Source organism: Rhipicephalus sanguineus, chromosome 4, assembly GCF_013339695.2.
Source record: "Rhipicephalus sanguineus isolate Rsan-2018 chromosome 4, BIME_Rsan_1.4, whole genome shotgun sequence".
Lineage (NCBI taxonomy): Eukaryota > Metazoa > Arthropoda > Arachnida > Ixodida > Ixodidae > Rhipicephalus > Rhipicephalus sanguineus.
Genome location: NC_051179.1, coordinates 13470298 through 13492505, shown reverse-complemented (window position 1 = coordinate 13492505; position 22208 = coordinate 13470298). Strand labels below are relative to the sequence as shown.

At 50.5% G+C, this 22208-nt stretch overlaps 1 protein-coding gene across 1 annotated transcript in view; it reads right to left on the bottom strand.

Annotated features, from left to right (window-relative positions):
* Window positions 1-683: 683 nt before the first annotated feature.
* LOC119389430 (histone-lysine N-methyltransferase PRDM16) overlaps window positions 684-22208 on the bottom strand; it is a 166668-nt gene continuing 145143 nt past the window's right edge. Inside the window, exon 6 of the mRNA XM_037656673.2 lies at window positions 684-2987. Coding sequence (XP_037512601.1) covers window positions 1385-2987 — 1603 coding nt within the window. The 3' untranslated portion in view covers window positions 684-1384. The remainder of the gene's footprint in view (window positions 2988-22208) is intronic.

Sequence of the window (22208 nt, the reverse complement as noted above, 5' to 3'; positions counted from 1 at the left end):
TGCGTACCAGGGGCGTAGCCAGAATTTTTTTTCGGGGGGGTGCAACCATACTTTATGTATGTTCGTGCGTGCGTTTGTACGTGTGCGTGTATATCTAGGCAAGCAAAATCGAAAAATTTCGGAGGGGGGGGGGTTGACCCCCCCCCCCCCCTTGGCTACGCCCCTGCTGCGTACCCATGAGGTTGTGGAGAAGCGACGTACTTTCTAACTTTCGGATCCAGTAATTATTGCATTGGTGTTGCTGCGGGCATATAAAGCAGAATTATGGATTCCCATCTACTAGACTTCACAGTGAAGACTCATAAGTTTCACGTACTTATCCAACTCACTAAAGCACGGCTTTCAGACCTCGCTGGCTGTCTCAATATAAGCCATGCCATAGGCGTGCGCAGGGTTCACCTTCAGGGGGGGGGGGGGGGGGGCGAAGGTTCGTCGCAGCGCCTCCCCCTCCGAATTATGTCAATGTATGGGGCTGACTTTGCGCCCCCCTCTTAGGTGAATAGGGGGGCGGGGGCGGCTGCCGCCCCTGCGCCCCCGTGCGCACGCCTATGAGCCATGCTACACCATGCCCAGTACTCCATCACCATATATGGAGAGTCCATTCAGCGAGGACAAGCGACCTCTTACACTAGCTTACCTTGAGCAAACGAGCGCCAATGGCAGCACAAACTTCAGGCAGACAGTCGCTTTTTCCAAAACAATATTTATCATACCTTATCTTTAATTACAACTATGAAAAGTGATTGCTGAGCATGAAAAGAAAAGAGAGAGAACACGGTGACTTCTTTGGTCACCCCACATCGAGCGCCGTCACTGCCGTTGAGGGGGCAGTGAGGCCACCACTAACTGCACCTTCCATCGAGCTTTGAGAGCACTCCTTGGTGTAGCCCGCTCTTTAATGGCTCCAGATCGTTCTCAACTAGCGCTGTTATCGAAACAGAGCGGCTCGCGCGATTACTGCGCGGCCAGTGAGCCAGTAGATGTGACGTAGCGAGAACAGGTGCCTGCAGATACTGATCTGCCCTTGGCCACTCCTTCTTCCTTAGCACAGACCTTCGAGGAACTCGTCGCGCACGGCTCGATGCTCGCGCACGATCGCCACTTAAATTAAAAGACACGAAAACCGACTTAGCAAGTCCGAGAAGCCGAGTCTCTTGGTCGGCTCGCGAGAGTCCGCGGGGGCAGTTATCCGCGCCTTAGGCGGAGGCCCAGTTAAAAAGGGATTGTCTTTGGGGTCGAAACGAGCCACGGACGTGACGACGAACACAGGCGGTCGCGCACCTCAGGTCCGGCGCACGCGGCGTCACCGCCGTGGAAGAGGGATATATTATTCTGAACCAAGTCCTGACTAGCGTTTACCGGCGGCTGTGCCAGCTAGACCCGATCACGGCGCGGGCGCGCCGGGCTGGTCTTCGCTGGACACGACGCTGGGTGAGGTGGGGGGCCAGGTGGGCGAGTGTCGACCGTCGGGCGAGTTGCACGCGCTCGGCTGAGACGAGTCGGGAGACGCCGGCGTCGAGGGCCGCTGTTGATGCTGCTGTTGCGTGACCTTGCCCATGAAGCTGCGGATCTCGTCGAAGTACGGCTCGTCGCGGCGCGGTGACCGGTCCCCGGGCTGGGGCGCACCGTCGGCTTCGTGCTTCTTCAGGTGCCTGTCCAGGTTGGTCTGCTGGCCGAAGCAGCGTTCGCAGAGTGGACACTTGAACGGCTTCTCCTTGTTGTGGATGTTGCGCACGTGCCGCTGCAGGTTGGACGAGATGCTGAAGGAGCGTTCGCAGTACTTGCACTTGTATGGCTGCTCGCCCGTGTGCGTGCGCAGGTGGCGCGTCAGGTTAGCCGAGCGGGGAAACACCTTGCCGCAGAACTTACACGAGTAGCGCTCCTTAGGTCGCGCCGCGCCGTCGGCTCCCGCCTTGGCGGCCGGCGGCAGCCGCGGCGGTGGCGGCGCGGCTCGCATCAGCTCCAGCGAGGCGCCCAGCAGCGGGCTGAGGAAAGAGAATCGCGGCGCGAACGCCGGGAAGGGCAGCTTGTCGGCGTGCCGGTACAGTGAGTCGAAGAACAGCGTCGGCGGGATGGGCCGCGGGTGCGCCATGGGCTGAGGCGGCTCGGCGGGGGCGGCGGGCAGCACCGCGGCCGCTGCCGCGGGCCGCCGCGTGCGCAGGTCGAGCGGCTCGTCGGCACCCGGTTCGTGCAGTAGGCGCGCCTTGTGCGAGAGGTCGCAGGGCGCCTCGGCGGCGGCGGCGGCCGGGAAGGAGCCGGCGGGCTGCTGGGCGCACAGGGCGCCGGGCTCCGGGCAGACGGCGCCCTGCTTTGGTGACGCGCGCTGGTCCATTGGCTCCGAGTCCGAGCTGAAGGGCTCGACGTCGCTCTCGAGGCTGCTGCTACTGGGCTCCTCCTCTTCCTCCTCCTCGGACCCCGAGGAGCGCCTGTTTGGCGACGGCGGCTGCGGTGCGCGGTGGTGCAGCAGCGGGAAGAGCAGCTGCAGCGGCGCGGCGCTCATGGGCTCGGGCGGCGCGCGGCCGCCGGCGGGCGACGAGGCGCAGAAGCGCTTGTGCTTGGACAGCGAGGTGACCGTGGCGAAGCCCTGGCCGCACCGGTGGCACTTGATCTGCATGCGGCAGGTGGCATGCATGCGCTTGTGGCGGCACAGGTTTGAGAACTGCGTGTACGCCTTCAAGCACACCTCGCAGCGGAATGGCTTGACGCTGCTGTGGATGTGCGTGTGCTGCTTGAGTCCCGACGAGGTGGCGAACGTCTTGCCGCACTCGGTGCACGCGTGCGACCGGGCGCCCAGGTGCTGGGAGCGGACGTGCCTCTGGAGGTTCGACGGGTCGGTGAACACCTTGCGGCACGCGTCGCACACGTATCGCCGCGATGCGTCGTGAGCCGCCTGGTGACGGATCAGGTTGCTCTTCCAGCTGAACACCTTGGGGCACTGGTCGCAGCGGTACTCGCGCGCTGGACACCGCGTCACGTGCTCGCCCAACCTGCACGACAAGAGAGCCAGCGTCATCACACAGTGTCGCAGGACATGATACGGTATTGCCGCGGTACTGTGTCCGAAATAAAGCAGCCTCGTATTTGAAAGCAAAATTCTATCGTAAAAGTGTTAGCAAGAACGAGTTCTGAGTTGCAGGAAATGTTGTTAGGAAAGACGACTGGCGGATGGCAAAGACCACTTGTGATCGAAAGGCCCTGTGATGTCAGGCTCCATCAGAATAATAAGGAAACGTGCAAATATCGCCATTGTTACATTGGGCCGTTCAAGAAAGTCCTTGCAACCCAAACGTACTTCACATCCAGTACTTTGTAAACGCTACACGGTATATGTGTAGAAGTATGTCAGTACTACTTGTCTGTATATTTTTTGTTCGTGATAGTTCACTATTATTTTTTTTATTGTAACAAGTTTGTATGCTGCCCGCCAGGCTCAGCCAGTCAAGCTCAGTATGGCTTTGGCAGGCCACTATTTTGTAGCGATGTCTCGATTCCGTACTAGTCTTATCATCCACCACTCACGGCAGGCTGATGTCGTTGACAACGCGGGCGAACCGTCGCTTTGACGACATGCGAGAAGCATTTGGTCAAAGCGACGGAACAGGCGTCGCTACAAAATACCGGCCCAGATTAATGCACTGTGTTGACCGAAAGAATTAAAAAAATATTATAATTACACATTGAGTGATGCGTACTTGATTCGTTATGTATACATGCATATCGCTAGGTGATCAAGGCTTGCTGACAACTGTATACTGTGGCAAACGATGAAATCAGCTCCGTGGACCGCAGCCCATGCAGATCTCTTTTCGGCGCCCCATATGCTGCTGATACGCAAGCGTTGACTGAGAACTTAAACTGGGAGCTCACGAAAGCGGCGTAATTATGGAAACATCAGTTGAAGTCGAAACAGAATTGATCTCTAATGGTTCACATTTGGGTTTATCTTGCGGTGCTGTGGGTGTTTACCACCACCGGTGGATTATAGAAGACATTGATCTCGTCTCATTTCCCTCATAATCATTAATTTTTATCAATTATTGATTGCAGTAGCTCCATAATGAGTATGAGTGGACTTGATCTCGACCGTGCTACCGTACTAGGCTGGAGTACAAAGCATCATTAGTCTGCTAATGCGATCCACTTTTCAGCATCTAATGTTGAAATGAAATAGTTCCTAGATGCACCGTCTGTCAACATTGTTTCTCGTGACGTCAAGGGAGACTTGTGGTCAGTGGCTGCGTATTGGACGCAGAGAGCAATAAATAAATAAATAAATAAATAAATAAATAAATAAATAAATAAATAAATAAATAAATAAATAAACCAGTTTTAGTTATTCTTCACTTGACATGCTAATTTTATTCCTGTGGTCTGTGTCACATTTTCAGCTCTTTACCACGTAATAATCTCATCCTTGTATGAAGAGTTCTACAAAACGAACAATGACATATTTAACTCGAGAACAAGTAAAATATTTTGCAAGAACTTTATGTTCTACGTATGTGTTAACATTAAGTCCCGATAAAGAAAACTTGTCTTCATGCAAGAGAAATTGGAGTTCTGTTAAAAATGTAGTTGCGTACCAACATGCAGAAGTGTTGTGCAAACGTTGCTCGCATGTCGTCCTCAAAATTGATGGTGATTTGAAACATACCAGCAAAATAACAGAGGGTATACGTTCCCAATGTCCATGTCACGCGTTAAAGACAGGCATTTAGCTGCCACCAGGTAACGTTTCTGTATTTGTATGTAGACTCGAGCGAGCAAAATAAAATTGTACGCGCGTCTTCTAATCTCTGGGGCCATCTGTTTCGACCACTTATTACTGCTGCGACGCCGGGATGATCTTGAAGCCAAGTGTACAGATTCCTCGTCTAGATAAGAACAGATCACCCGTGTAGTCCTTGGCACGCTTCTCAACTGCGCTTCATCCGTCATGTGAAGACGAAAGCCAAGTTGTACTGGCGATCCGTCAGAATTTCTTCAACGATTCAACACGAAGAAAGATTTTTTTTTTCGGTGGCACCGTTTATAATTGGTTGATCGGAGTATGTACGTCATCACAATTGGACCACATTTACTCACTTGAATGGCGAATTCGGGGCTCTGATCACTCTGAAGAAATTTTTTTCGCCTTCAGCGAGAAACGCGTCTTTGTATGTTATGATGCCATCAGATTGCTTAGGCTGCTCCTTGAAGACTACACATCATTAGAAGAGTTGACGTTCCAATTGCATATCTTGCCTTCCTAAATATTATCGTGAGGCTTTGCCTATTGGTCCGCGCTGCATCGCAGCTTGTCGGGCGTGCAGACATTTTATTCACTCTAAGGCGCAGCTCGAAGATGTAGATAAATAATCTCTGTGACCAGTGCGAGAGCATGAACATCTGAGAGTGTGATATCCTACGTACGTGCGACTGCACTTCTTATCGCCTACTTTGTGCCGTGGAAATTCCACCTTTCGCAGTTAGTGATGATAGGCGCGATGGTTCACATTAACGGCGGAAATCCGCTGACGTCGCGGCGTGTCGACTGCCCGCGTTTTCAGCACGCTCGGAACATACGAAATACGAAAACAGTGCTGTCAAAAAAAGAAAAGAGAGAAAAGAAAGGAATTTGAGCTTTTGGTTTGTTGTTGAGGTCTGGTGATGGAGGTGATAGCGCTCGAAGGTGATCCAAAGATACATCAGCGCGGGAATACGTCCTCTAATTAGTAACTCACTCGGTGACGCAGGTGGTGGTTGCGATGCTGTTTGAGATACGTTTGCACGTCAGCGGTATGCTTCATCTCTGGCATCGCGGTTGGCCAGCCCCATTAATCACAAATCGAGCGCGTCCCGGCGCGCGCATCGCCAACGTCGAAGCTCTCGTCTTCTCCTCCGACGTCCCGCTGGGATCGTCGACAAAGACTCACACCTGCTGACTCAAAAGGAAGACAGGCGCCGTGGAAGGCTGCACCTCGTGTTGTGCGTGTTTATTACTGTTTCCCTGGCGATGCCGAGTCCTTCCGCGCGGTCTCCTTCGGAGATCGGCAGGCGACCTTCGCGCCGGCGCCGGTCAGCAGCAGCAGCGGCAGCGGCCCTTCGGCATCCCAAGGCCGGCCGGGCCCGAGGCAACGCCCCGTGCGATGGCCCGGTTTCGCCGCGCTGACGGAAGCGAAGCCGGGCGTGTCCGAGGCCGGGCTCTCTCCCCGGCGTCGTTTCCTGCTGCTGGACAGCGTGTGTTGTACTGCACAACATCTCCCTTTCTTCTCCGCGGTCCGAAACTTGCCCCCGACGCTCGTGGGCGCGAAGAAATCGCAGTTCGCGCCCAGCTGGACCTGATTCCGCTGCATGGGCGCTGCCGCCGTTCGATTGGGCCGCCGGGAGAGACCTTGCTGGGGCCGTGCACGGCAGCCTCGGACAATCGTCCGTCTTTGCTTATTCGCGCCTGCCTTTTGCTTTTTTTTTTCTATTCGTGTGTGCCCGCAGGCATTCGCACGAAATGATGGGAAGGAGCAGTCATCCGAGAGACGACAGGCCTGCGCGGACTGAGCAGCAACTGTTCTACGACGCGTCACGCGGCGATGCTTGCGTCTCTTATCGACACCGTTTCTTTTTTGTTTCTTGTTTTTTCGTAGTATACGAGAAGCGCACTAATTTTTTCTCACTGATCTTTCTCGTTCGAGCAGTTACGGTGGAAAGCTATGAAGAACGATCGTATAATTATAGTAAATAGGTACACGGAAATCATGTTGTGTGTATCGCTCCGCACCGTTATAACCGTACTGCCTGCAGTGTACATTTATGTCTATTTCCCGACACATTCTTTGCCCGCCTGTGCATTACATACATTCCACAGATTGCAACACAGAGGGATGTGTACACTGGCCAACAATGAGAATTTCCGGTATTATCGAAGGACGAAGTCTTGATAGATTCTGCGCTTTCACGAGCCTTCGTGTTTGAAAGAGAGTGTTCAACTGAAGTCACGCAAAAAAATAAATAAAATAAAATCAACAAATGAATAAAATGAAAAAAATAAATATAAAAATAATAAGAAATATCAACGTATGTGTTCTTGCGTTTCTCGGAGCGCTTGCAGATTTAACAGCTTTCTTGACATGGAAGCTCGATGTCAAGAGAGCTGTTGAGTCTGCAAGGGAGACCGGCCGGCTAAGGGAATTCCAGCGATCGCTGTCAGCCAAATTGCGGAGCGCTCTTACACGCGAACCGACAACAATTCTCGCATGGCGTGGCACGGCCTTCTAAGCGGCCTGGTGAAAGCCAATTGGGTCTCTCCTTTCGAGGCTCGATGAGCTAAGATACGTGGAAACTGCGCAGGCCGAAGACGACCAGGCACGAACCACATCTATTCGAAATAGTCACACTGGAAAGCAGTGATGTTGCGCCCGCCGGTACGCTCAAGGTGTCCCGTTTAGGCGAAATTTCAGTTTCAACTGCCCCATATTTTCGCTCAGTCGGACCTGTCGCGTCATTATTTAAAGAGAATGGTTATGGCCACAAAAGTTTTTGGCGATAATGATGGCCGAGGCCCCCGATGTTGCATTACAAGAACTATTTACCTCCCGTTTTTACTCCCGGAAAGCTAGGGACCAAAGGCAGGCCATTGTGAGAAGCACGTAATCGCTCCAAATTCATGTTGTCGTCTATTGTGAAACATGGGACTGGACCAACGGATGTGGGGGTGGGGGGCGCTGCGATGAACCTTCGCCCCCCAAATTATTTTTATTGGGAGGCCAGCGCGCGCCTGTGACTATGTATACGTTAGCGAAACGGACACCAAAGTGAAACAATGAATCGATTTAAACGGATAAGTTATTCTTCAAAAACTCTACTTTCGTTCATTTCAACCCGATCGGTTCATTAGTAGTAGAGAAAATGAAGGTTAAAGTTTCATTTTGTAAATTTCGCACCGAAGTCTCTGCACGGACGCCGACGTGATGTCAGAGATTTCTAAGTGTTTTCTTTTTATTCGTATTTTGGCCACACTAGGTTAACGAAATTTCCTGAAACTTGGTACGTTAAGGCCCTGACCCCCTCGGAGGATAATGTACTTCACTTTTACCTATTAAGAGCTATGTATGCCCCCGTAGACGCCGTCGAAATCTATGACGTCGCAGCGAGGTGGTGCGGTAACTGTAGGTGGCGTCGCCACGGGCACTGTCTTTTCGTGGGTTTTCTCGCTCACCAAGCATCCTATCGCGGTAAGAGTCGTGCTTCTGGTGTTGTGAAAGGGAATTCTACTAGTACAAAAAAAAAAGTCGTTTTATTTTTTCTTTATTAGTGTCCCTTAAAAGTTGAATTTTTCGCCATCTATATATATAAGAAAGCCGGCTTTATGAAAAATCGTTATGGATTCTCTTGTAGCTCCGTGCTAGGAACAAATGAATTACAATTTCTGTCTTTCATAAACGTTTCTACATTTTACGTAGAAAAAGCCACGTACAACTTTTAGCTTACAACGCCACCCGTTTTTTACATGCTCTTTCACATTACGATAATAATACCTGTGCCTCGTTTTTCTGTTTTCTTTTTCACGAATAACCGAATCTCAGCTTATGTCGGTAATTTTCACGGTCTCATTGTCACTTGCCTCGCTTCGCCTTTTGAAATATGAATGGCGTCATTATTTCCTTTCACTCGAGCGAGAGAAACTGAAACGAACCTGGCGTGACTCGGTTAGATTAGACGCCGCCTTTCGCGTTATGCGGCAGTTGAATAACATTCCGGACCTGTGAAATCAGGCGCCGCGGAAGCTCGGTGCATCGACAGTTGTGCTTCTCGCAAGCTCGAATTCTTCGACAGGAAAACGCGCACTCACGGCGTGCCGCGGGATGGAGAAACGTTCGTGTATACTTGTAGTCCGAACATGCACGGAAATAATAAAAATAGGGCGCACTCGTGTAAGCGTCGCAGTTATCATCTGTTTAGCAGTCCACGCGCTGAAACCTTACATTGCTGCGGAAAAACTCAAAAACGACGCAGTTGCGTTGACGAGCGCGACCTCACGAGGAAGAAAGACATACACAGCGCTCTCCTAGTGAAATAGCGCTTACTCACTCTATCGTGGATTCGAACAAACTAACCCGGCAACGTGTTTTAGCCAAGTTGCGTTGAGATGCCGCATGTGACTCGCTGCGTTGGAGTCTGACCACTATATATGCTAAATTAATTAAACCACTGGTCAGAACGTCCGGATATCGCTGGTTAGCCTTTGACACAGTGCAGCATTCGCTCGCTAGCACTGTACGACCTGCTGGCGCGGTCGAGAGGGTTGCCGGTGGGGGGGCACTCCGACGGACGGCGCTTCGGGTTCGTTCGAGGTAGATTTTGATCCGGGTTCGAGAGGGTGTGTCTCTCGTCGCGGAGAAGAAGCGCTCTCGGACGAGCACCGTCCGAGAAGACGAGGGGCGGTGCGGGGCACGGACCAATGGTCGGGACTCCCCCCACCCGTGGCACGAGGGTCGTTGACCCCGAAGAGGCGACCGCGCCCCGCGGCGAGTCGAAGCGGCGCGCGGGAACTAGAGCGCCGGACAGGGCGTGGCCAAGTGGGCCACGGCGGCCGGCCTTCGCTGCTGCTGGCCGACGGGACGCTCTTTCTTGGGTGCGGAAGCTGCTGCCGCTGCTACTGTGTGCCAGCGCGCTTCTGGGGCCGGGAGACCATCTTCCGCCCCGGCGCATCTAACGAGCCGCTCCGCGCGCCTAATTCTTTCGATGCGTGCAAGGAGGCGTGCGAAACAGCTCTCCCCGTTTCTGGCTCCGCTTATTTCCATGTCGAGCGAAAGTGCTCGCATTTACTTCGAAAGGAGGAAAAAAAAAAAGGAAAAAGTTTGCCGCTGCCGAATGGCGGGAGGTTCTCAGTCAAATTCCCGAGCACACGGCGTGATGGTGCACGGACATGCCACCGGGAGCGGCAAGTGGGGCGTTCGTGATTAACGTGTTCCGGGTTCCGCTCCCAGGACAAAAACACCACGTTGCGGTGGTCTGCGTACGCGCATCGTCGAAATTTGACAGAATATAAGTTCGCGCGTGAAAGAATTGATCGATGATGGCCTCGGTATAACATATAAACGTGGCCGTTGTTTGGTGAAGGTTGTGACAAGGAAAGCGTAATTGCAGTCAAAGGTCTCTGCATGTGCTTAATAGCATGGAGAGACCCTACAGATGCCCCGGGTGTAGTTCTATCGTACAGTAGAAGTAAATATCTACCAGCAAAATTCTGTTCTTTCAGGTGAAACCCATAGAAGCAGAAGAAGCAGTAGTCTTTTCCATGTGCTTTTATTTTTTTGTGTCTCCGTATGATGGCTTTCCTCTCATTTTTCCGAACAATTATGCAGTCGCTACGACCTAGACAACAAATTAGCTTGCCGCTGACTGCGCTGGTCGCTCAATAGCGGCTATGCGGATTTGGGTAGAGGGTCTGTGGGTCTTACAGTATGTATTGTTTTTAACCGGAACAGACACCGGGTGTACTGCCCCACTCTGGGAGGAGGACTAGGGAGAAGAGAGATGGAAGCAGAGCACATGACGTAGGAGCGCGTAGAGCAGACCGAGGTACGAGACGACGCAAGCGCCGCGTCTGTTTTTCGCCATGCTGTGCACCACGAACGTCATCCCATCAAGACGACGACGTTTGTCACAGCCCGAGCGTTGTTTTCAGACGTCAGGCACTGCTATATCAACTGGCAACTACGGCACCTTCCGGTCCTTAGCCACTGCGAGGGGCCACCCTCCGAACTGGCGCTTTGATTGCGGCTATAGCGTGAGGGGGGGTGGCTCACGCGATCCGAACGCTGTACCCGGCACTGCAGTCTCGGGGAAGCGTCCGCCGCCGACTTCCTCGAGGAAGAAGCGGTATACTCGCGGAAGACGCGTTCGCGATGACTGAAGCAGCTGGCTTCGAAAAAGCCGCCGGCCCGCGCCGCAGCTTGCGAGAAGAAAGCCCGGCTCCCGTACGCTCTGATTGCCGCGTGCACACGAGTTCCAGCGTGTCGCTTCACGTGAGCATCTTCCCGGTTGGTCGGAGAATGCGAAGGAGAGGAGGAGGAAATGCGAGAATGCGCAGTGGCCCGTCACACGGGACTCCCTGAAAGGGTTACGCTCCGATCCGGTGGGTGGCGATTAAGAATGAAAAGATGGCGTTACCTGCTTAGCTTCGCGTAAGCTCTGGCGTTTTATAGTGTTCTTTGCTGGTCAGCCTTTATACAAATATGCACACTGTGTTGGGTGTTGCATCGTCCAGTCGCCCCGTCGCTGTCGACTCGAATGGTCATGAGACCTCTCAAGGCTCGAGGCGCGCGAGCTGCTCGCGAAAGCGCGAATCTGAGGCGATAAAGAACAAGTGTGAGGAGGTCAAGAAAAAAATCACAGCATATCCACGGGGTGAATGATGATGAGTGGGGCGAAGCTACGGAGGGAATCATCTGTAAACCGTGAAACTCTTCCGTGAAATGCGCCCAGTACATAATATAAAGAGTGTGAAACATCGTGTGTATATTAAACATCAAACTTTTATTGTACTGTTGGTTTACGTGGTCCCTTCATTATCACTTGTGATCGGTGAAATGCAAGGAAGAAGTCCGCTCCCGAGCGAAAGAGCGACCGCATTCCCCGCTCGCCCTGTGCGAATTAAAGGCAAGGCTAGAGGGAAGACAGGACGCGCGTTCCACGACGCGAGGTCGGTAGCATGCCCAACGAAAGCCAACGGAACGCGATCGTGCAAGTGCTCCGGCTTCGCATCGCCTCATGGTTCCATTTAGCGTCCCAAAACCAAATATATTGCTCAAGGTGTGCCTTGCGTTTTTCGTAGAAATAATTTCTTTATCATGTAGTACATTAAGACGAAAAGTTGAAAGCTCACTAGAGTGTATCGCCCGCAAAGTATGTCTTTTAGTGTGATTTAACTCTCGTACGGCAGGGTCCTCGCGCCGTTGCCGGTCCACCTCGCCCGTTGACGATCGGGCGAGGTGGCTAAATACAACTACTACTACTACACTTTAAGAAAAACATCTGGCGTTCTTTCGTTCTGCTTTTACAAAACATCTGGCGTCTTTCGTTGGTTTATTTCATCAATCAACGGCGTTTTGAACAAAATTTTTATTGTTTAATCACGCACAGGAGAAATCTCACCAGGCACTACCTTGGAGGTAAACAATGGCTGCTAATGGGAATGAGAGACAGAAGAAGTCGGCTTTTAGCTAACACTTACACTTCTACTTCTACTAACGTTTCCTACTGGAACATGCCAATGGCTGCTAATGGGGAATGAGAGACAGAAGAATTCGGCTTTTAGTTAACGCGCACGCTGCGAATTTTTTATTGTTCAACAACGCACAGGAGAAATCTCCCACCGGCACCACCTTGGAGGTCAAAGCGTAAGACTTGTTACTCACTACTACGATCACGACGACTACGAGGGACGAACGGGTGCCGCCTTAAGGAGCTTCGCCCCTAAAACAGCTGAATTTAAAAATGTATTCATCTATGAATACATTACGCGTTTGCCTAAGACGACTGGAAGGCGAAAGCCATCTTCTTTTTCTTCTCAGGTTAATGTATTGGTACCCCCTCACTTTTCGCGTTTGACGAGGCATCTAAGGCTTTCGCCTTAATAAATTTCCCTCCTGATGTGAGCATGCGCTGATTATACCTTAACGATGTCTGACTGTATAAATTTGCTTTAACCTTCTAGAAGCGTACAGGATCAACCTTTCGCTGATACGCGTGTGTTGTAGTTGTTCCTGAGTAGAAACGAAACAGGTAACGCAGGAGAGATCTGCCCATTTGTAACGTTTTGGATGGTGTTATGTGCTCAAAAACAGAACGAGCTAACATTGACATCCATTTAACCAGAGTGTAAATGCCAAGCACGTAATGTCAAATTAATCTGTTCCAGCATCGGAGCTTCGTTATTCAAAGCTGGGAAAAGTGCTATTCGTTTTATCCAAATGAGGATGTGCCGTGCTTAATCATGTATGCAACACAGTATGTTGCGCGAGACTACCTCTGCTTCAAGTCCTGTCCAAAGTGCGGTCGAAAAGATACTTGCATGCGACTACAATACCTGCACAAGTATAGGCCGAATACGCGCTTTCGTTTGGCATCAGCTGTCAGTCAGTCCTTTTAATCTACATGTAAACTATCCTGGAGGCCCAGTACTTACTGAAGTTGCAATTCCTCAACAAGGCGACGTGAGCTCACAGAATTTTAGGACATAGATTAAATAAGCTGTCATTTCGTACGCTATGTTCGCTCATTAAATTTCGACAGGCTGATCGAACCCGGACTGGTTAGGATTGAATACAGGTTAACGATGCATGCTGCACCGTGAGCATTAGTTGTAGGCAATTTTTTGTTTTACTACCTTCGTTTGCGGGGAAGTTACGTGTTCGGTGGAACAATGCGGGCATCACTTGTCCGTTTTCTCTATACGTGGAGTAGCGCGTAACTACAGCCACGGCCTCCACCCAATCGCCTCAGGCCACTCGCGCACAGCCTCCCGCCTGGCGTGCATGCTTTCGACAGGCTCCACTGAGCGGCCCGGTTACGTAGTTTGTGTTGTAAATAGCGGGAAGAAAGCGGGGAGCGGAAAAAATAAGGAAAACGAGATAATGGCGTACTGATAAGGTAATTGCTCGCGTGTGTACACAAGTAATTCTGCAGCGTGAAGCACACAGTGCTCTTTAGAGTGAAGGAAACGAGCAACAGCTCCGAATTGTCGGTTCTTCTGAGAGAAATGGAAAAATTCTGCTAGACCGGCGACGTCGACCCTTCACTACGTGCCGTGGGGAAGTATGCGCCGTGTATCGCCGAGTCCTCACGCGGTGCGCTCTCCCCGTAAGCTGGGAAAAAAAAAAAAAAAAAAAAAAACCTTCATTCGGCGTACGTAAGACGAACTACGTAGAAATTGTCGCATAAATGGAATAGATTGAGTTTTGAAATAGGCTCCGGTGGCTTACTACACAAGCTCGATCGGCGTACATATAACACGTATGCGTTTTAGCGCATGTTGGTTTATCGAAACATCTCACCAACCGTTTCTGTGTTTTGCTGGATTTGTCTGATTGAAGTTCCTCGTGAAAGTGCAGCTCTCTTTTTCTAGTGTGCACATTTTGGAGTTCGTATGCTTTGATAAAGCACAATTTATAATGACAATTGGGCTACTGGCTGCAATGTGTTCTGTCTCTCTCTCTCTCCCCCCTCTCTTTTCTTCACACCTCTAACTTTGAAACTTTCTAATCCCTTTCCCCAGTGTAGGGTAGCATAGTGGTTATTTTAGACCGGTTAGCATCCCTTACCCCGCTCTGCTGTTTACCTTCCTTCCTTCCTTTCACATGAAGGAGGAGGTGGAGGATAGCATCTTCCGAGTTTCGGCAGTTGTTTTAGATACACCATGATTAACAGAGCACAACGTGATCCGACTGACCAAACTAAGCAAGGCGCCAATTAACTGGCGATTTAACGTACACCTACTCTGACTGACATGCATAATTAGCTTTCCCCCTTAGCTGCGGGGGCTTTCTTCTCTGCAGGCGACCGCTTTGTCAACGGCCTGCGGCGAGCCCACAAGCTTTGGCTTTTGCGCGCGCGAGAAACAACTCCTCTGCTGTCCGGACAAGTGCACCTAACAGCACGATCATTGCTTCGTGTACCTGAATGTGTCCCTTTCGGCAACGCTTACAAATTCTTGCGATTTATGTCGCCGACCATATGCACTAAGGCTGCGCGATTTGGTTAAGGCGGGATGATTAAAAGGGGACGAGCAAACGGAGACTGTGCATGTTATCGGCGGAGCGCGTTTTTTTTTCTTCTTCTTTTATTTTCTTGTACTTATTTCTCGTGCCCAATTCTTCCTCGTCAGCGCGCAGTTGTGGAACAGCGGGGCTCCCACCCTGATTCGCGAACCAGGGTTAAGGACTGCGTTCGCGCAGGACGCGTTCCGGCGAGAGAGAGAGAGAGAGTCGTTTTCGAAGTGGACGCCGCCGCAAAGCCATCGGGAGCGCGCGCAGCGGGAACGGCTCGCGCTGGTCGCCGAGCGTCAGATAAGGCTGGCCGCCGTGCTCTCTCCTCGCGCGAGCGCGGCGCAAGGAGACGACGATTGGGACGACGCCCTGGCCGGCGGCGCCGGCGGCGTGGGCCGCCATCGTATAGTCGTCGGGCGCCGGAGGCGTCGGCCAGACCTCGAAGCGGCCTCGCGCGATGCCGTTCGGGAACAAGGACGCGCCCACCGCGAGATGACCAGCGGCGATCCCGCGAGCCGCAGCCGTCCTCCCGTGCGACTCCACCGCCGCAGCGTCCCACGGCCCGGACGTCTCACGGCGCCGCGGGGGTAGCGACGTCGACGACGCGAGGCTCCGTTAAGCAAACGACGACGGCCGCTATCTTCGTAAAGCGCGCACGCTGTTGGATGCAGGGTCAGTCAGTTCTTGTAGGGTAGTGTAGATGCTAACCGACATTTGAAAAGGGAAATCGAATAAAAAAAATACACTGCCGTAGCTGTCTCGCTTCTGGAGGACGCCTCGACGGCAGCGTACAAGGAACGAGGTGAAGGAGTTAAGGGACGAGGAGCCAAGTTGAAGACAAACAGTCAACATTACCACTGCAATATTGTTTACAAAGTTTCGTTTTAGTATTCTTCTCCCCTCTTCCCATCCGTCATGACCACTGCCCCGTAATGGGTTGAGCCATCCCATCAGGACCCAACCAACAAACCAAACGACAGAAATAATCCACCCATTTCTCGGCCAATCCCACGCATGGTGGGTATGAGCCATATTAAAGACGATAGAGAAGTCTGTCTTTCTGTCTGTCCTTCTGTCTGTCTTTCTGTTTGTCGGCACGTCCCTCGATTCAGCCACTCGGCCAAAGTTGAACCACTTGCCCAAGGGCCAGCCATCGTGAACGGCTGACTATAGGTTCATACTTGTGTACATTGTTGATCAAAAAGCAAACATTACGCATATCTGAGGCGCAACATCACTAGGTAAGTATTAGGCGGTGTGTTCCTTTAACAGAAAATACATAGATACGCAATTTTAAAGACCTTGATGGTATGCGTTTAACGTTGAGACAGTAACGCGTTTATTAAAAGATTGCCACAGCTGAAGCGATCAGCGGTCCAAGCCGAGCAAGCGCGAGCGCCAACAACAACCGTCTTCGTCTTCTTCTTTCGCAGGCGTTCTTGTCTGCGCCCTACCATGTTACAAATCACTCCCCCGCAGAAAAGGAGCCATCCTGGCGACCTAAGGAACAGGTACAACTGGTGGGTCATAATGCGGCTTCAGTCGATCGACGTGAACAGTCTCGCGGCCGCGACGACGGCGGTCCGTAGATGATTGAACAGGCTCAATCATATAGTTAACTGGGGATGCTTGACGTAGGACGCGGTAGGGGCCTTCGTACTTAGGCAGTAGCTTTGTGGAAAGGCCAGGAGCGGAGGAGGGAACGTGAAGCCACACCAACGTTCCAGGCGAATACGACTGAGGAGGCAGGTTTTCGTCGTGACGGTCCTTCTGGCCCTACTCGCCCTACATTGTTACAACCGTTTCTTAAGGTGCGCTGAAAATGCGACTGCGCTGAAACTTGTCTTCCTCCGTGCCCTCTGCACAAGCTCATGTTGTGTTTCGGTTTCGGTTCAGTATTGCATTGTACGAATGACAGGGGGCGCCGCTCTGGCATTCCTGTTTTACCCAGGCGACGTGTAAGTAAGAGAGTTTGTGGAGAGTACTCGTTGAGTTGAGCGCGGACGTTTCTTCTCCTTCGGCGCATCGCGCCAAACAGCGTGTTCGGCCTGGCCGGCGTCCCCACCGGTCGCGTTGGTCACCGCCGGTCTTCGCCTGCCGCTGCGCCGGGACTACCAGCCCGCAACACAGCACTCGTGTTTCCCGACGTATTGCCAGATGGCGTCCATATCTCACGCAGCGCCTCTTCTATCGTCTTTAGACGACATTTGCAGCGAAGCACGCAGATACGCGGCCAATTTTTACGAAGGATGACAAGACCGGCGCCCAGCCAATGCTCCGCGTGAACCGTAGTGTTTCATGCAAGTGCTGTTTGTATAGGCTCCCTAGGCTTTAAGTTTACACGGAATTAGCTTAGCGAGGAGTCCACCGCGCAGTGGCGTCAAGAGCGGAGGCTGTTCCTCTTCCTGCACTGCGATAAGCGATGCTTGACCAGCGAAGCGCAAAGCGTTTGGACGAAAGGACGAAAAGACTCAGACGCGGTTCCTCCTTTCGTCCAAACATTTTGCGATTAACGGTGGTCAATTATCGAGTACCAACTAGCTCAAACTCACACATTGTTCAGCAGAGGCGTAGCCAGGGGGGGGGGGGGTTAGCCCTCCGAAATTTTTTTGATTTTGCATGTGTGTATATACACACACACACATAAAAAAGCACGCACGAACAAACATGTTGAACCCCCTCCCCCTTCCCCTCCCCCCACCCCCGAAGCGCGTTATGAAAGCTAAGACGTGTCGCTAGACGGGCAACTGAAGAAAGTTGAAGCGACTGGCCTAGCATGGACAAGAAAAAAGGAAAAGAAACGGCGGAAAAAAGTAACTGCATAGCAAATCATTGGTACATGAACATCACCGTGTACGTAAATATGAGAGTGAGAAATGGGATGGTTGAGACAGGAAGGAGGGAGACTTGAAGAATTCGCACGCGTGTGAGTAAAGTGACAGCGGTATACGCTGAAGAAGCCAGCATAGGTACAAACAGGAGATGCAAAAAAAGAAAGAACGAAAGATAATGAATGGCGGAGTGGCAATTCATTGGCAATTCATTGGCAATTCAACCTCATGTTTCGTTGTTGCAGAGTTGTAAATGGAACGCTTTCAACTTCTCATAATGTTCCAGTTTCTGACGACCAACTCTTCTCCACGGTTATTTGTGATACAACCGTATATATCAAGTCTCTTCCTAGTGAATGGAAAACGACGCACTTACAGTACAGAGGTTAAATCACGCTTATATTTTCGCAGAACTTTCACTCCTTCATTGGACTCACAAAACAGGTTTAACAAATACGGGGTTCAAGTTAAGATGTAACATTTAGTGCACTGACATTCTTTTGTTTCTAGCTTCTGCTAAAAGAACTTCTTTGTATAGGTTTCTCATATTTTTACTGTCTGTAACCTTTGGCTCCCGTTGCTACGATGTGTTCGTAGATACAATCCCATTCCTTCTTGGCACTTTTGCGAACAAACGTTCTGTAGTAATCTCGCCTCTGGCAAGCCAGCTCAAGGACGCTCCTGTGCACCGCAACTGCACTGCGAGGCTTCGAATCGGAAGTGGCATTGTACTACGGGTGCCCAGCGCGTCGAAACGCGCCAGCCGCTTCGCCTCAACTCCTCTTGGCGCAGGCGCCAAAAGTGGTGTCCACTTGGGCGCCGAAGACGAATTTGATCAGTTGGAACGTGCTGCAGGCCGATAATCACGATCGCCCTCATCACCGTCTGTCCACTTTGGCGGTCGCTTAGCGGTATGAACGCCGTGCGAAGGCTTTGCTACTGAATTGCCCACTAAGATTCGAGTAAGATTATTGCAGGCGCGTGAGACAGACACTTCGCGAGAGCCGCCACCATCGAGTTTATATCAGTGGTACTGGTGGACTTTGCGAACATTTCCTTGACCTGCATCTTCTACTGCTTCGAATCCACTAACCTCTTAAACTCAGAGGCACTGATCTGACTGAAATATATTAGTTTGTTCAGCGTTGCGGTCTGGATCGTTTATGCTCTGTATCTGTCGCGCGCTGCTTACGTACTGTGTATCTAACTTCTTCCTCAATCATTCTCATCTAAAGGTATTAACGTGCAGAAGCGTTGTCAGGAAAACCTCTCCAGTTTACTCATTAGATAAAATCTCTCCCTCTCCTTCTCACTCTCTTCCTTTCCCTTCCCGAATAAGTGAAACCATCGTCGCGGGGTGAAGGCCAAATACAGAAATGCTCGCGTACTTAGGCTTAAAACCGGGGGAGGGGGGGGGGGGTCATTGCAGGCATTGGAGAAATGAAGTTTTTCTCCACGCAGAGTGAAGACCGGAAATAACGGTTGCCTGTCACCATGGCCTTTGATAAATATTTGCTTGAGAGGCAGATATTGCTTGAGTACTGTTAACAGCATATACGTACGAAACATATACGAAAAAAAAAAAGCGTAGGAGCGGTTCCTTCATTTCACTTGTGCACCTAGACTCTATGTAAAGAAAATAAAGGCAACACGTATTTTTTATGACATCTTCTCTTTCTATCCCGTTTTCGGCTGACAGTTAATGAAGCGCTGCCAGCCCTGCATAATCTTTCCCCACAGCTTTCGTTCCTATGCCAGCCAGTCATTCTGAAGAGCCTCGTCGACTATTTCTAGCGTCAGTTCTTGTTTCCATGCCAACTTAAACTCTTTCTTATCCTACCCACGCACACACATTTACCTCCTCCGTTGCCAGCGACTTCACAATAACTGACCAAGCAGGGACGTCAGTTTTGCAAGCCCTCATCTGAAAAATACGTCAAGTATTATTGTGTGGTAGCAGTCTTGTAGAGAAGCGGTTGTGTTTATGTTGTACGCACGATTCAAGCATAAGGCGGATGTGTCCCTATGACGTAAAATTCATATTATGTACCCTAGCGGTAAACTTCTTCGGTTGTGAATGCACACATTTCTAATCATGTGCGTCTGGCAAGCTCCTGTGGTATGCCGGTAATTTCAGGGCATGATGCGGCAGTAGTGTGTTACCAAGCTGCAAGATGCGTTTGAAAAATGTTATCCGTCAACCATCCGTCAAGCAGTTAGGCAGCAGCGCTGTACTAAGAGCACCAAATGGAATGCAGCTCAACGACGTCAGCTGATCCCTACCACATAGTTCGTATACCCTTATAAACATAAAAAAAATGTTTCTCCCACTCTTTCTCTCTAGTGGCACGCGGCACTGAGACGACTTGGTAATTTCAGTTGAATGGAGATCATATTAGCTTTTGTTCTAACGGTTGATGACATGTAATAGTCATCTCTGAAAATTGTTTTACAAGAGATTGCTTTGATTTTATTAATAGTGATGACTTCTACAATGTTATTAAGTGATAAGCATGTGTCAGGATACCGATAACTTGCTGCGGGCTGCAAAGTATATGAAGTAAACAACTGCACAAAGAAGGAATTCTCGATGAAATCTTTTGTTACCAAAAAGCCGAAACACTCGATAGCACTTGGAACTTGGAATACGACGTTTAAACAAACGGACTGGGTCAATGGCGACTAAGTTTCCTGGTCGCTAAAAGTTGCGCACAAAACAGTAAGACGTCAACGTCAAATTCTAAAATAGTTCCACTCTTTGAGAGAAGAATAAGGTGAGAAGTATATATTGTTGCGTGGTTTTGCCGATGGGATATACCCTGAAAAGCGTCTGGGAGAAAGGTGAAGAAGTCGACGTTCTTGTGTGAGCTGTGGTGTGGTTTTCTAATTTGCTACTGAATCAGTGCTCTTATTTCCTCGTAACAATATTATTTACTTGATGGCAGCGGATACAGTCAGTTGAGTCAAAGGAAACGCAGACAGTGTGGGCAAGATAGCAGAACTCTGTTAAATACTTTCTTTCATTCCTCGTGTTACTGCCGAGGAACGAGGCAAGAGAAAGTGACAGAGCGAGGTGGGAATGCGCCAACAAATGCTCAGTATAACACTGCGTGTGAGCATAGCACAGCTCATGTGTTTGGCAAAATGTTCTGATGAGCTATAAAAGAGTTTTTTTTTTTGTTCACGAGGACGAGTGAGTGAGTGAGTGAGTGAGTGAGTGAGTGAGTGAGTGAGTGAGTGAGTGAGTGAGTGAGTGAGTGAGTGAGTGAGTGAGTGAGTGAGTGAGTGAGTGAGTGAGTGAGTGAGTGAGTGAGTGAGTGAGTGAGTGAGTGAGTGAGTGAGTGAGTGAGTGAGTGAGTGAGTGAGTGAGTGAGTGAGTGAGTGAGTGAGTGAGTGAGTGAGTGAGTGAGTGAGTGAGTGAGTGAGTGAGTGAGTGAGTGAGTGAGTGAGTGAGTGAGTGACGTTCAGACGAGACTCTCCCAGCTATAACTCTCGTCTTATCCGTGCGTTTCTTTCTGCAGCATGCTACACCTAACGACAGCCGCTCGCCATATAGCCACAAGTTGTACAATCGTGCTGAAACGCAGGGGGAGCAGAGGTTATGCTAACGCCTTCAAGAAGTTTCATCCGCTTCTGAGAAGGGCGTGGAAAGACGCGCCGCACCGCCAAGGTCGTCGCTGGCGTACAAAAGGAAGAGCGAAGATGAAACAAACGCTCAAAATCAGCTCCGCCCCTTTTCGAACGTCTTTCAGCGCCACGTTGAGCAACACGCTTCGACGCGTCGGCGAGCGCTGCCACTACATATAAATTATGCGCATTTCTTTCTCCTTCAGCACACTAACGTTCACAATGAAACATATGTACGCCATTTGCTTACCCACTACGTGACCAATTTACTAAATCAAACAATGCATCTACCCTTCTAAGTAAGTAAAGAGGTGCCAGTCATTCGTTTATTCCGAACTAATGATGATTTATAGGCTTTATATTCACAGCCACAACATAAACAAGCGAAAGAACTGAGTTTATTTGGACGACCACGTACTAGTTTGGCGCGAACATAACGTTAGTGCCGCGAGGGTGCCAAATCCGATCCGGTGCTTTGCTGCTCCGGCAACTTCACTTCCTATTATATTTGGTGCATTTAATAATCTTAATTCCTGTTGTTTAGCGTGCCAAAACCAGGCACTGATTATGAGTCACGCCGTATTGCCGGACTACGCATTAACTTTGAATACCTGCTGGGGTTCCTTAACGTGCACATAAATGTAGGTACACGGGTGCTATTGCATTTCGCCTCAATAGAATAAACTCACCAGGGAATCGAAACCGCGACTTCCATCTTAGCTCGCAACACCTCAGCCTGCTAAGCTACCAAGGCGGTTGGTGCATTTCTTGCGGTGACAAGCTACGGAGCGACGCGTGCCTAGCCTACCTCACAGATGCAATACGCATTTAGGCCATCTGAAAAATAATAATTGAGGGGGTTCTACGTCCCAAAACCACGATATGGTTATGAGAGACGCCGTAGTTGAGGACTCCGGAAATTTCGACCACTTGGGGTTCTTTAACGTGCACCCAAATCTATACGCACACGGGTCTCTAGTATTTTGCCTCCATCGAAATGCGGTCG